Source organism: Elgaria multicarinata, chromosome 8 (assembly GCF_023053635.1).
Source record: "Elgaria multicarinata webbii isolate HBS135686 ecotype San Diego chromosome 8, rElgMul1.1.pri, whole genome shotgun sequence".
Lineage (NCBI taxonomy): Eukaryota > Metazoa > Chordata > Lepidosauria > Squamata > Anguidae > Elgaria > Elgaria multicarinata.
Window position 1 is genome coordinate 48,950,274 of NC_086178.1, and position 14,095 is coordinate 48,964,368.

General features: G+C 41.3%; 1 protein-coding gene across 2 annotated transcripts in view; it reads right to left on the minus strand.

Moving 5' to 3' along the window:
• Nucleotides 1–1,939: 1,939 nt before the first annotated feature.
• Nucleotides 1,940–14,095, minus strand: part of KY (kyphoscoliosis peptidase) — a 38,837-nt gene continuing 26,681 nt past the window's right edge. For both annotated transcript variants that reach the window (XM_063132312.1, XM_063132311.1), the window contains 4 exons: nucleotides 13,071–13,188; nucleotides 8,038–8,226; nucleotides 3,943–4,133; nucleotides 1,940–3,108 (listed from right to left, as the gene is read on the minus strand). In XM_063132312.1, the coding sequence (XP_062988382.1) occupies nucleotides 2,207–3,108; nucleotides 3,943–4,133; nucleotides 8,038–8,226; nucleotides 13,071–13,188 (1,400 nt within the window). In that variant the 3' untranslated portion in view covers nucleotides 1,940–2,206. The remainder of the gene's footprint in view (nucleotides 3,109–3,942; nucleotides 4,134–8,037; nucleotides 8,227–13,070; nucleotides 13,189–14,095) is intronic.

The window sequence follows — 14,095 nt, forward strand, 5'->3', positions numbered from 1 at the left end:
GAGAATGGCTTGCCGAGGCTGATGATACTTCAAGCATCATAATGGGGGCTACTTTAGATTTAAAACCAATCCAAGCACTCTGCAGCACATTTCTGGGGTGTAAATTCAGTGGTAAAGGCATATAACTGCCTCACACGTTCTGTGGTGGAAGCAATATGCATGTATAATATAAACATGCTTCTGGTCTAAGGTATGAAACAAGATGCTTTTCTCCAATAAATGCCTGAAGTCCTCAATACTTGCCCATACCTATGCTAACATTTTGGGGAAGCAAAAAAGAAGGGCAATTGTCACTCTTTCTTTGGAGGAGGTGATTTCTACAGCCAGCAAGATAGTGCTTCTGTTGCTGTGATCTCCCACCACTCCCAATACTCAAAACTCACCTAGGTTGCTAGGAGACTGCAGTTCTTTGAGCCCTTCTCCCTGAAAAATGCTATGTCTAATGTAATTTCTGCGTGCAATGTGGATGCGCTAAAAGTGAAACTCTCTATTGGAGAGTTGTGGTTGAGAGTCAAAATTTTCCTTGGCCATCGTAAACCCCCACCCAACAAAACCTTTTCCCATTACTTACTCTTTAAAACCAATTCTTTGCTAGATGGTCCCATTACGCTGTTCCACTATGTGGCTCCATCATGCTTTAAAGCAGTAGGTATTTCAGCTGCAGCCTTTTCCTGAACTCCCCTGATTGGTTATGTACACAGCACTACAGTTTAAAGTGTGTGTGGTTGTGGTGGGAAGCTTGTTTGAACAGCAGCACATCCTTGCTATGGGGAGATGCAAATCTCCCACCCCTCTTTCAAATCTGCATAACACAGATTGCAAATAAGGACTATCCGCTAACTCATGCAAGTTGCTGTGGGGAAAACACAATTGGGCCATGTATCACTTGATCATCTGTATTAGTATTGAAACTGGTATCTGTTACATACATCCAAGCAGCAGAGTAAGAACTGCTTATTTTACAAGGGTAGTGTATTTTATTTTATTTTATTTTTGGTGAGAATCTACAGTCCTGCAAAAAATGCAGTAACACAATCTGGAATGGTGTTCTGGAAAACGAATTGCTGATTGATTTATTTTTGGCTGCAGCAAGAAATCCATACTGTTCAATGAATGTATGAAACGTATAATCAAAAATTAATGTTGTAGCACTGGAAAGACCTCCAGGGCTATCCCTGCATATTTAATTATATATAACTTTTGTTTTTAAAGCAAAATGCAGTCTATTTGATCACATATTGGATTAGATAGATTATATCTATTGAAAAACATTTATTTTCTGACTCTGTAAAACCAGATTATTGGGGGATTTTTAACCATCCTTGTTAAATTTTTCTCTATATAAATAGGGCATCCATTTCAATGATAGGTTTCTTTCTTTGTGGTCACCAGGATTCTCTTTGGGTATCCCATTGTGCTCCACAGGCAAGCTACACGTCCTGAAGTGATATTTCTCAGAGCATTTGTATAGATTAGGTAGAATTAAATGGTCCTCCCCCACTGTCCCCCACAATGTTTCTTAAGATTGACGTTAATTATTTAAAAAACATCACAGCCCGATGAGATAAAACTAGTATTTAATTGCATTTAAGATCTGGTGTAAAAACTTATTTCGCAGTATTGTTTCATTTTTGTAAGACAATGAAGTGCACACAAGAAAGCTTTCACTTAGGAGCTAAGTCTTAGACGATCATCTTGCAAGAGCATGTGTCTTGTTCAGATTCTGCAGCCACTCTTGCACTGATGCTCAAAGTGTATGGTCCTCCACTTTTCTGGCCCAGAATGAGTTCTAGAATGCCCCCTTGTTGTTCACGATAACATTTTTGTTGAATATACCCATTCAGAAATCAGCAGTTATGTCCCAAAATGGTGGCTGGCTGGGTAGGTAGATGTGCATAATTGCCTCTTTAATGTGCTAGGCACAAAGCACATGAATTACTATCTTGACATTATTTATATGGAAAGTCTTGTCTGACTTTACATGGGTAAGGAAGCTACATTTGCTACAAACTTCACTCAATATATAATACCAACGAAAGGCCATAAAGTGAGTTTTGATCAAGTTATACTATTTTGCTGCTTTGGAGGACTGAGCATTGTCACTAAACTTTATGGTGAAAGGAATTGCTCAGTGTGGTATGGACTGTAGTTATATCAAAGACTGTTGCTCATGTGGGCATATGAGAAGAGTAAAAATGGCCTCTTACTATGGTTCTACTTCATACTTCAAAATGTGTGAGTAGAACTTGTGGTTAGCATTCTCCAGCACCATCACAAACACTTCTGAACAGCCAGAAGTGCTACAAGATCCCTCCCAGTAACCATCCTTACTCAGAGATAAGGGGTAGGTTTTTTCACATTGAACAAACGCCTTGGCAATGCTATGAAGCTTGAGTTTAAACTTGACGTTGCGCTTGGCTGGTAGCAATCCAGCTAGAGGCTCCAGTAGCTCGTAGCCTTCTGCCCACTTGCTATAATTTTGGGGAAAGACTGGCCACTTTACCTCGGTGTTTGGGCAACAAATGAGGTAGTTGAAGACATAGTTATAATTGCCCGGATCAGATTTCTTCTTAGCAAAAATTTTGAAAGCAAAATTCCCTGCGTGGGGAAGATGGATCTTAAAGGCTACTTGATTTCCTTGACAAACTTGCAAGATATGCCGTCTCCTTGTGTCCTCACTGGAGCTTATGTTGTCTGAATGCAGAGAGGCTAAAACACTCAAGTCTTTACTGAGGATGAAGCTGAAGTCACAGCGTCCATCATTGGTATGAATAATTGGGCCTTTATGTGAGGGCTTGAGGAACCCTTGCCTCTCTGTAAACCAGCTGGGTCCAACAGGTTGATGGAGTTCTTTTGGAAAGCACGCATTCCCATCTACAGCACTGCATTCTATGGTGTATTCTAGCACACAGTTGTAGACTTCATCTGATCCTGTGGATGGTTTGGCATAGATCTGTAACTGATGACTCCCTGTCTTCTGTGGGTAGAGCTCCAGATTCATCCCACTCCTCTTCAGAGTCATGAAGCTATACTCCTTCGCCCCTTTCAACTCACACATGAACAGCATTGGGGAACGGCTCTCCACCTCCACTGCTACTTTCCCATTTACTGTGACATGCAAATAAAGAAGGCTGGTTAGGATGTTTCCTACTATTTACTCAAAAACACAAATCAATCAAAAGGCCTGTAGAAAATGACCTGGAGAATGGAATAACCCGCTGTATTGTCAATCATTTTGTCACTGAAAGGGAGAATATTACGGTTGGCTGGGTAGAATTTGTCAAGCTCCTGTCAAATCCAAATTCACTCAGAAGAAACCGCAAGAGGGTTGAGTGTGGGGAGGTTTCAGTTTGGGATACTTGTTTGCTACTATTTTATTATAAATGCAATAGAACTGCTCATCATTCTGGGAAAAGATGAAAGCATATATGGCTTTCAGTTTCAGCTCTCAAGTTGCCTGCACTTTTGACTACAACTCCTTAGAAGCTGTCAGTGTTCAGAGAAAGCTGAGAGATTTCAGACAAAAAAGACAAGATTCCAAAATGAGGTTCTTCGTTCTATAGTTAGGTTCTGAATGACACTAAAGAGAGTAGCTGGGAGCTTCTGCAACCCAATGTGCTTCTATGCACCCACATAAATCTCTGAAACTTTTTTGCCTTCATTTCAAGCCGGACTATAAAAACAATTCAAAGGGCCCATGCAATTTAATTATGGCATAACGTTTTGGATTTCACACAAATTGGGATGCCATGGGTGAAGGTAATTATGGCCAAGAATTGCTGCAGAATTCTGACCCCCTTGGTTTAGTCCCACTGAGCTAATCTTTGAAAAGTAATAAGGCACCAGCCTAAATCATAACCTTTGCTACTTTTTTTTTTGCCAAGAACTGGAACTGTTCCTTATGATAATATCAATGTGTGGCAAGAGCATGTATGATTGTACCTGTTCGAATAATTGGTGTTTCTGGATGGGCTGCCAGCAGTCCCATCTTGTAAAAGTCACTCTTGTATAACATGTTGCTCTCAAACTGTTTTAATGTCACCGTTGGTTTGAGTAGCTGCCAGTTGCTGTTGTCTGGGAAATGATTATTAATAAATAGGGCAGGGTGGGTGAGGAAGTAAAATTCATTGTATCTGGAATGAAAAGGGAGAGGTCAATACATCATTGGCAAGGTACTCATTTTTTTTTTTTAAAAAAAAAGAATTTTATTTTTCTTTAGTTCTGGCTACATTGGTCAAATATTACATCATACATATACACTCAGTTTCAATACAGATTCCTACCTGGATTTAATATTATTTAACATTAGCTTATTTAGAATATTTAGGATACTTTCCTTACCTCCCCACCTATACTCTCCATAACTCTATATATGCTGATGGAGCATATATAGAGTGAATTTTTGTGAACTGCCCAGAGAGCTTCGGCTATTGGGTGGTATAAAAATGTAATAAATAAATAAATAAATAAATAAACAAACAAATAAATAAATAAATATTCTCCCTCTTCTTCTTTATTCATGAAATCAATAAATTCCCTCCATACCTCCAAATTTGCCTTCATTTAGTTGTCCTTGCTCTATCCTTAAATTTTTAGTCAAATTTTCTAAGACAGCAATCTGCCATACCCTTTGGTACCAATCATCAATATGGAGCCCTTTGCCATCTTTCCAATGCTTGGCTATCAACCATCGAGCCACCAACAGTAGTTGGCTTAATAATTCCTTACTTAACAAGTTACTATCTAGTCCTCTATATAAATTTAACAATGCTAAATGAGAAGATGGCTGAACCCATTGTCTAGTTACTGAGCTAATCTCCTGGAACACTGCTTTCCAGAAAGTATTTGCCTTAGGGCAAGACCACCACATATGTATACATTCCTATGCATGAGCTTCCCCTCCAAGATTCTGGGGACATCCCTGGGCTCATCACTGATATTTTCCTAGGTGTGAGATACCATCTGAGGGTCAGTTTTAACATTAATTCCTTATTTTTAATTGATATTGTTTAAATGGGCATCTGTCCCACAAAGCATTCCAATCTTTTCCCTCAATTTGGATGCCTAAGTCTGTTTCCCAGACCATCCAAAGTGAATAATTTGTACCAACTTCCTGAGCCGTTATCCCCTTATATAAATTGGAGGGCAAGCCTTTTGTTGCTCCTTTATATCCCACCACCTCTCGTTCAACTGCCATGAAGTTCCTGGTAGCCGCAGTTTGTATTTCTGGCTGAGAGAGAAAGGCACGTGCTTGTGTGGTTTTTATCCACTGTCCCCTCTCCTGACCTAATTTTTCTACCAATTGTTCCTGCTTTCTAAAGAAATCCGTAAGGCAGTAGGATTTCCACCTAACCATTTCCATTGCTGTTAATCTACCTTCAAACGCTGGGTATCGGGGTTAACGGTGAGAGCCCTGGTGATAATGTTTCCATCCTCGCTTTCCAAACTTTAAATGTAGTTAATGTGAATGGATTGGTACACAATTTTCTTAACTTTCAGCCTTGCATCAAAGCTAACTGAGTCTGCAGTCCTATGTATATTGGGAAACAAGCTTCACTGAAATCACGGGGGTTTGCTTTCAAATAGACACAGGACTTGACTGTACAAAGCACTGCATAAGTCCTAGAATGCAAAAGCGAGATGAGAGGCTATATTGATTTGGGTAAGAATACAGTAGTATAGAGGGTGTAAAGCTAGGGAATTTATTGATGGCCCTTATCAAACATAATGTTACTAGCTTAATAATAGCTTGCATTCTGGCTTCAGGACTTATACTCCTAGTTTTTGTAAAGTGGAGTTTCCCATTATATTTGAAATGGGAACTTAAGTTTAATGTCAGTTTGCTAACCAGGATCTTAAACCATAATTTGATTCTGGTTAATAAGCAGACATTAAGCTAGAGTTCCCATTCTGGATACAATAGGAAACTCTGCTCTAAACAGATGAGGATTGATGTGCTGAAGCCGGTGCACCAAGCAAGGTGGCAAGGGGCAGCATATGGGCCTAACACTTGTTCCTGGCTTAATAAACAATGTTTTACTAAGGGAGAAAGGTTACTTTTGAAAAGGTCCATATCAACTTGGCTTCCCTTCCTGTTCTGGCTCTTTAAGAATTTTCTACAGGCTAAAATATGGTGGTAGTTAACATCTCAGGTTTAGCCTAGTCATTGGTACTTCTGGAGAGGTCTGGTTCACTGGCAGGTTACCCTCTATGGAAATCACAACTAGAGCCCTATTCAAGCATTATTCTGTGTAAAATTGACACATGAGATGGGCATGAGCGGTGACGAGCATGCTAGCTCTATCTCCTTCCATTGCCATGCTTGTTGCACGTTGGAGGCAAACATCAACAGTATAGCAGGGGCAGTGTTAAGGGTTCTAGTAGGGATTTAGGTAATAATAATAATAATAATAATAATAATAATAATAATAATAATAATATGGTTCAAGGGCTCCAGTCTGGAGAGAAAAAATAAATCTGCTAACAAAACCCAACCCATCTATGTGATTCCAAGTAATCAAATTTACTTCAGCTTTCTATCTTACTTTGTATAATTCAAATTCTACTTCAGTCATTCATGGGGGACAGAGTTACGCAGGGCACCACGACTTTTATCTCCCCAACTTCTCAGATTTTACCAGGCGTTACCGACACACACTTTCAAGCTTATCTTTGCAGCCTTAAAGGCTAGAAACTTGATTTAAGAAAAAACAAAAAACTGGAGGGAAATTCTAAGGATGCGGATTTTGCTCCATACATATATGTAAATCTGACCTTTTAAAGTGCTGAACGTTCATGTGGGGGGTGGGGAGAGGAGGCATTCTTCCTAGGAATTGGGGTTTTAATTTTTCAAAAATATAGAATTGAACTTAAGTAGTCAAATCACTGTTCATTTATATTGATCTAGTTCCCTTACTCTTTAAGGGACTGCACCAAATGTAAATGACATGATCTCCAAATACCTTTTCAGCAGAATCGAGTAACAATATGTTTTCGAAGCCAAAGCTTTATTTAACTGGCTCATTCCCACAACAGTCAAAATAAAAAAATCAATAAATTTTACCTGATATTTTACTTGTCACTTCAGTGTCAAGGCAAAAACACACACCAAAGCACACTTTCTATAGAACCAAATTTCTTTTTAAAAATGTGTTGGCCCTTAACACTTCAGTGTTCAAGAGACATAACTTAGAATAGTGAAGTAAATGCTCATAATGACTGAAGACGGTGCCCCACAATACTTCCGTATATTACAAATATCTGTGAAACAAACAAATCAAGTATTGCATCTTGGGAAGGGTATTAAAGTGAATAACTATGCGTGGTGTGTAGAATGTGGATAGAACCCAATGCGCTCATCCCATGAAGCTGATGTGTGGGAGATTCAGGACAGATAAAAGGAAGTACTTCTTCACACAGCGCATAGTTAAACTATCTACCGCAAGATGTTGTGATCTTCACCAATTTGGATGGCTTTAAAAGGGGGTTAGATAAATTCCTGGAGGAGAAGGCTATCAATGGGTACTAGTTCTGATAGCTATATGCTACCTCCAGTAGCAGAGCCAGAATGCCTATGTACACCAGTTCCTGAGGAACATGGGTGCAGGATGCTATTGCATCGTGTCCTGCTTGTGGGTTCCTGATCAATAGGTGGTTGGCTACTGTGTGAACAAAATGCTGGAGTAGATGGACCCTTGGCCTGATTCAATGTAGCCGCTCTTATTTTATTTATTATTACATCTTGTCTTTTTCCCCTCCTTAAGGAACCTAAGGTGGCATACATAATCCTCCTCTGCTCCATGTTATCCTCACAACAACCACCTGTGAGGTAGGTTGGGCTGAGAGTCTGTGGCTGGCCCAAAGTCACCCAGTGAGCTCCTGTGACCTAAAGAATCCAGATTACCCGATTCCCAGTCCAACACTTGAGCCACTACACCACACTGACTCTGTTAGGTTCTTAACAAGGAGAATTTCTCCCATTGCATGATTCAACCCCTGTGCCCCAGAGTTATCAACAGAGGGGAAAGAGGACTGTACCTGAAGGTAAACTTGCTGAAGCAGTCGTCAATGGAGCCACTCCCCCATGTGCTGTCCACCAAGTGCCACCGTCCATCAAGGTAAACGGCATTCCAGGCATGGTCGTACTCTCCTGTAAAGGTCTGCCCAGTCTTGTAGCCATGGCCTTTGGAATAACCAGATAAATTCATGCACTGCACTCCTGCAATACTGAGGGGGAGAAAGGGAAGAAGGGAGGCAGAAAACAGCATTTCATTTCTGAAGGGCTGCCTTTCTATCAGTCAAAACCCACACATTTTGGAGTGCTTGGGTCTTTCATGCTCTTTCCAGACTTCCAAACGATGGCTATTTTCCTACATTATTATCCCTTGGCAATAATAGTACGAATGCATATGTATACATCATGTTTTTGCTTTTTGTTCTTACTGACATGTCTTGCAGAGGGTGCTACTTTAGGAGAAGATCATTTATTCACAGGATGCAAACTATTTTGTGGTTGGTGCCAAGAGCTTGAGGATGTGAAGATTGCTGAAAACAGCAGCCTCCGTTTCATGAAGAAAAGCAGGAGGGCCAAGATGCTTTAACAGTCCAGGTGGAAAGAAGGAAGCAGTTTGACTTCCCTTTACTTCACTGCAGCAATGGCTGTGGCAGCTCCATCTGCCTGTCCCCCACCAGCCTCCACCAGACAAATTTGCCCCTTTCTCCTTCCTGTCTGCAAAGGAATCTAGGCTGCAGATGATTGTAATGATTCAGTTCATAGGCTCTAGAACGCAGTCCTACCAGCTCACCTATAGACTACAATGGACTCTAGCCTTAACCAGCCCAGAGGAACTTGTACAAATGCCATGAGCAAAGATATGTTGCCTAAAGTATTGTACAAGTACAATGTATCTGTTTGTAGTTGCCAGATTAGATTACTGTAATGCCCTGGGTCTGCCCTGGAAGACAGTCTGGAAGCAACAATTGCTCCAGAATATGGCTGTGAGGGTTCAGATGGGAGCTGCCTATTCAAATTATACTACATCTTCCCAGCTTCACCGGTTACCAGTTTGCTTCCACACTCAATTTACGTGTTGGATTTGATCTTTTAAAGCCCTAAATGATTTAGGACCAGAATAAATGAAATGAAGTCTCAGGAATCACTTCCTTCCATGTGATCCTGCCTAGAATCCTCACTATGCACCTCTTTGGCTCTAGAATTCTGAGCCAAAATGGACTGTTTCGGATGGAATCAGTTGAAAGACAAAGCAGGTTGGCTCTGGGCCAAATTGAGTCTGAAATACTTTGGACCAATTTGGACCCCTGCTCCATACCTGGACCCATTGTGAGCACCCACGGCCACCCATGCCTCTTCAAGGGAGTTGCCATTTTTAAAATGATGACTACCATGAAGAGACCCAGATGGCTGCAGGTGCCCACGGCAGGTTCAGATAAGGAGCACTGGGCATGCACAGCGGCGAGGGGGTGCTTGGCGGGTGCTAGGTGCCATCCATCTGCCTGGCCCATTGCATGTCCAAATAATTCGGAATCTGAAACTCGATCTGGTTTCAGAGAGTGTTGGATCTGGCCTGGATTGGAGACAATTTGGAAGCTCCAAAATGGCCTCTAAAGTGGGCCAGGGGGTTTGAGCACAGCCCTAATTTTATACAAGGGGGCTTTTGAAAGATTCTGATTCTATCATGGACCTTTCCTTCTATTTCTGCTGTTCAGGTGCAACTGCCATTGCTTATGTAGGCAAAACAACATCACCCATGCTCAGGAAGGGACTCAAGCTTGGCGCTCCCCTGAGGATTGCAGAAGTTCCCCCACCTTGATGAAAACACCCTACAGGGAGGGGGAACCTAAAACCATCCACTATGTACTGAGCATGCTCAGTGGCCATGGAATGGCCAGTTGACTCTTGGATGCAAAAAAATGGAAAGCCAGGGAGATGGGATGGAATGACCCAGAAAAGGTTATGGCTGGCACACTGAACAGAAGTATGGCACAGTGTAACATTTTATTGTGGATTTCCCTTACTGATTTATATTGCTGTTATTGTGAAAATCAGTTTTTAGCTGGCATTTCCTCTTGTTTGGTACTAAGTCTTATGTACCTTGGTTTAAAAAAGGACAGAATATCAGTCAATCAATAATAATAATACTGGACAATATTATATGGTGTACAGATGGTCTAACCAGGTTCTACACTTTACTGTTAACAACTCATCAATAAGAAGCAAGTGGCTAGCAAAGGGATGTGAAGAGCTCCCTTGGCACTTAACAAAGCCGGTAGCTTGAACAGTGCGGTGGTAGATGAAATTAAAGTTGTGGCAACATGGATTGAATGAAACAATTGGAATTGATTGCCGACTCTGATACAATCATTGCAGACAGTTCAGCGAAAGCATCTGCTCAATGCACGGAGATGATTAAAAGCAAATAAGACGTTAGCCTGTGTTTCAAAAGGGAATAGAAAATAGTCTGGAAAACGTTACGAATTACAATGGTACGATGTGAATGGCATGACCTTCCCTTCAACACTGACGACTCGATTTGGTCACTTCAGTGTGAATAAAGGGTATTGAGAGAAAAAGAACAGAAACAGGAAGGGCTGGGGAAAGGAGAGAAGGGAAGGAACCTGCAGAGAAATGAGATAATTGTCTGTGATAAAGGTATGGCTGGAGACAAGGCAACTCCATATAATCAACGAAAGAAGAAAATGGCCACTCGATTGGCTGGGTGGTTCTTTCGCAAAATGCCTCATTGGGTCAACACTGGTTTCTGATTAAACTGCTGAAATATACATGTTTCTGCATGTTGCCATTTTCTCCTGCCAAGCTGGTGTTTTGTTCGCCCAGATAGAGCTGCCCTTAGTCAATTGACTTTGTTGTTGCAAATGGCGGGGTTGCCAACTCAGACAGCTGCCCAAGTCAGCAAGGCTCTGGAATTTGGGGCAGGTTCTGCCTCACTATGCCAAACTGGCAGTTCAACACCATTTTAACAAATGCATCGTAATGAGATGGGGTGGGGTTGATAATACTTTCTATGTCAACAATAGAGATTGAAGCTGTCTTGTCAAATTCATTTGTTTCCAAGGCTATTTTTGTGATAACCATCAAGAGGGGCAAGGGGGCGGATTTCTACTGTTCAGCTCTTTCAGGGAATTTATTATCCTCCACAAATGTCCTTCATCTCCCAACTGTAGTCAGAGCCTTATCGGGCCTGCCAAGTAAAGCAGCTGTTACTGCAGACACACCACCACGACCCTGTGTCAGTGCTCTTGGACTCTACTCAAATGCTGAGGCTAAAAAGTATCTGAGATTCAAATACTGGAACACGTAAAATAGGTGTCACAATCTTAGGGGCAAAGGGCTGATCTCATGGCCTAGCACTGAGAATCCATATCCCTAAAACTGATTCAATCAGAAATGGGATGCTCTCCATCCACCATCATGGAGATGAATGCCTTGGAGGAAAATGTTGCTATTGCTCAGATCAGAAGTGGGCAGACTTCAGGCTTGTTGGATTCAGTGGCAGCTGGTGGCTCCAGCTTCAGAGAAGTGGTGATTCCATTATGGATTTTAGTTGGAAGCAGCCAGGACTCTAAAAGCTTCTGTCCAAGGTGCTGAATCCTATCCCCAAAATGGGTTCAGCACCAGCTTCCACTGGTTGGATCTATATTATTATTATTATTATTATTATTATTATTATTATTATTATTATTATTATTATTTGGAACACCAAGATCCTCCAAACCAGAACCAGGTGCAAAGAGGTATAAACTTAGAAATAAAGAACAGGGTACCTTTGAGCATATTCTGAGCCTAAGAATTTGTTTTCAAAACCTGAACTCAACTCAGTTTGGAACCCTTTCACACCAACATACATTCCTGATTACCCCAAGCTTTCTTTACTTTAGTTGCCTGATTTAGGTGAGAAAAATGTTTTGTTATTGCTATTAAATAACAGGGAATCAGCCTCGCTGATCTATAGCAAATCACCAAGAGAGATAGCAATTGATCCTAACTTACTTTCTTCCCAATCCTGGCTTAGATGCATAGCAAGGCAGTAATGAAAGGCTGGGAGAGGACCATTTTGCTACCTCAAATAGCAATTGCAGACCATTATTACGGTTAGCTTGCTCTTGGCAAGCTAGTCTGCTCTAATTCCCAGCCACTACATGTAATCAGTCTCATGGCTTCTGATCCAGAATATGTGTCTCAATTGACAAAACTCTGAATGCTTGCAGGGCATGCACAAACCTAGCCAAGGGTACATTAGCTTCACCTCACATCTGACTGCTTTTGGTTGTGGGGCACAGTACAGTTTTGGAATTCAGTATCAATTGGCGATTTGTCACTGTTTGCTGTGGGAAAAAATAACAACGGCAGTTGGGTTGTTACGATCATTGCATTAAAAATATTTAGACTGGATAACTACATGAAGGCCTCAATCTAATGGGAAATGGCCTGTTTTAAAATCTAAACAAGCCCTTATTCATAAAACCAAGTTTGCAGGAAATTCCTACTTTTGGAGGAATTAGCTGGATGTCTCCTGCCTTTATTTCATGAGCTGTCAGATGGAAGTTAATAGCAGTGCTTGCACCGCTAAATCTTATCCTTCTGATTTATGTGCAAGCATGCTCCCACTTTAGGTGGGTGGGGGCATTTGCAGTTGATGTGGCCAAGCTCGGTGTGGGGCTCTGCTCCCCATTTTTTTTTTGGCTTGGGATGGGCCACTTAGGGCTGACTATATAGTCCTCTGGCCTGCTGTCCTTTTAACCTTCAGATACTCCAGGAAAAACACAGAGCCTCTTCTAACTAAATTATCCCCATGTACTCATCTGCCATTATGTTAATGCAATGTGAGCCTCAGCAGATGGCGCAAAGTAAATTACGTTTGGGAGGGGGGAGAGCAAAATTGACCTTTCTAGGACTTGCTGCTATTCAAGAGTACAGCTTCAAAATGATGATCGAAATCCTAGTTGGTTGTAAATGGAGACAGAACCGGTACCCCAGGTGACAAGGCAACTGAATCTTTCTGTAGGTTTGATAATTTCTGTTCTTAATGTACCTGCACATTTGTTCGAAGAGCCCGGCATATCCTTCACAAATGCTCTTTCCATTCTGAAGGACATCCTTGGGTTTGAATGACTGCTGGTCTTTGTTAAAGAAACCCACAATATCATATTCTGGGGGAAGAAAGGTGAAAGTTCAACCACACATGTAAAGCAAAACAAGCTATGGGAGGTTACAAAACAGTCTTTACCCTGGTGAGATATCCAAGTACCAGGATGCACTGCAGGCCACACAAACTTATGTGAAGTAACAAGGAAGTGTTTGAATGTATTAAAGATGCTTCCTCTAAAATTTGAACATTATCATATGTAGGGTTGGATTAACCTTTCAACTTTGATTCTCTCAGTTCTTTGTTTATTCCATCTGAAGTTCAATCTCTCCTGTTTCTGCATCAGTGTGCGAAATATTTGTTTTGAAAAAAAACTCCACACAAAATGTTGTACACTCTTCAAATACTTAAAAGGTTGTCACACAGAGGAGGGCCAGGATCTCTTCTCGATCCTCCCAGAGTGCAGGACATGGAATAACGGGCTCAAGTTAAAGGAAGCCAGATTCCAGCTGGACATCAGGAAAAACTTCCTGACTGTTAGAGCAGTACGACAATGGAATCAGTTGCCTGGTGAGGTTGTGGGCTCTCCCACACTAGAGGCCTTCAAGAGGCAGCTGGACAAGCATCTGTCAGGGATGCTTTAGGGTGGATTCCTGCATTGAGCAGGGGGTTGGACTCGATGGCCTTGTAGGCCCCTTCCAACTCTGCTATTCTTTGATTCTATGATGGATATCTGTATTTTGGTTTGCTTATTGGTTCAGGAAGTGTGAAATAGGCAGGTTCACATTAAGACACAAACTGGATGGGTTTTTCCTCATATCCCTAAGCAAAAATTACTTTGGGAACAGATTTATGAAGTCCCCAATAATGTTTGCATACAAAACTCTCCTAGACTTTTCTGTCATGGTTTTAAGTGTGGATTTTATCTTTACAGATTTCCTCTTAAAGTTGCAAACTTACATCCTCTATAC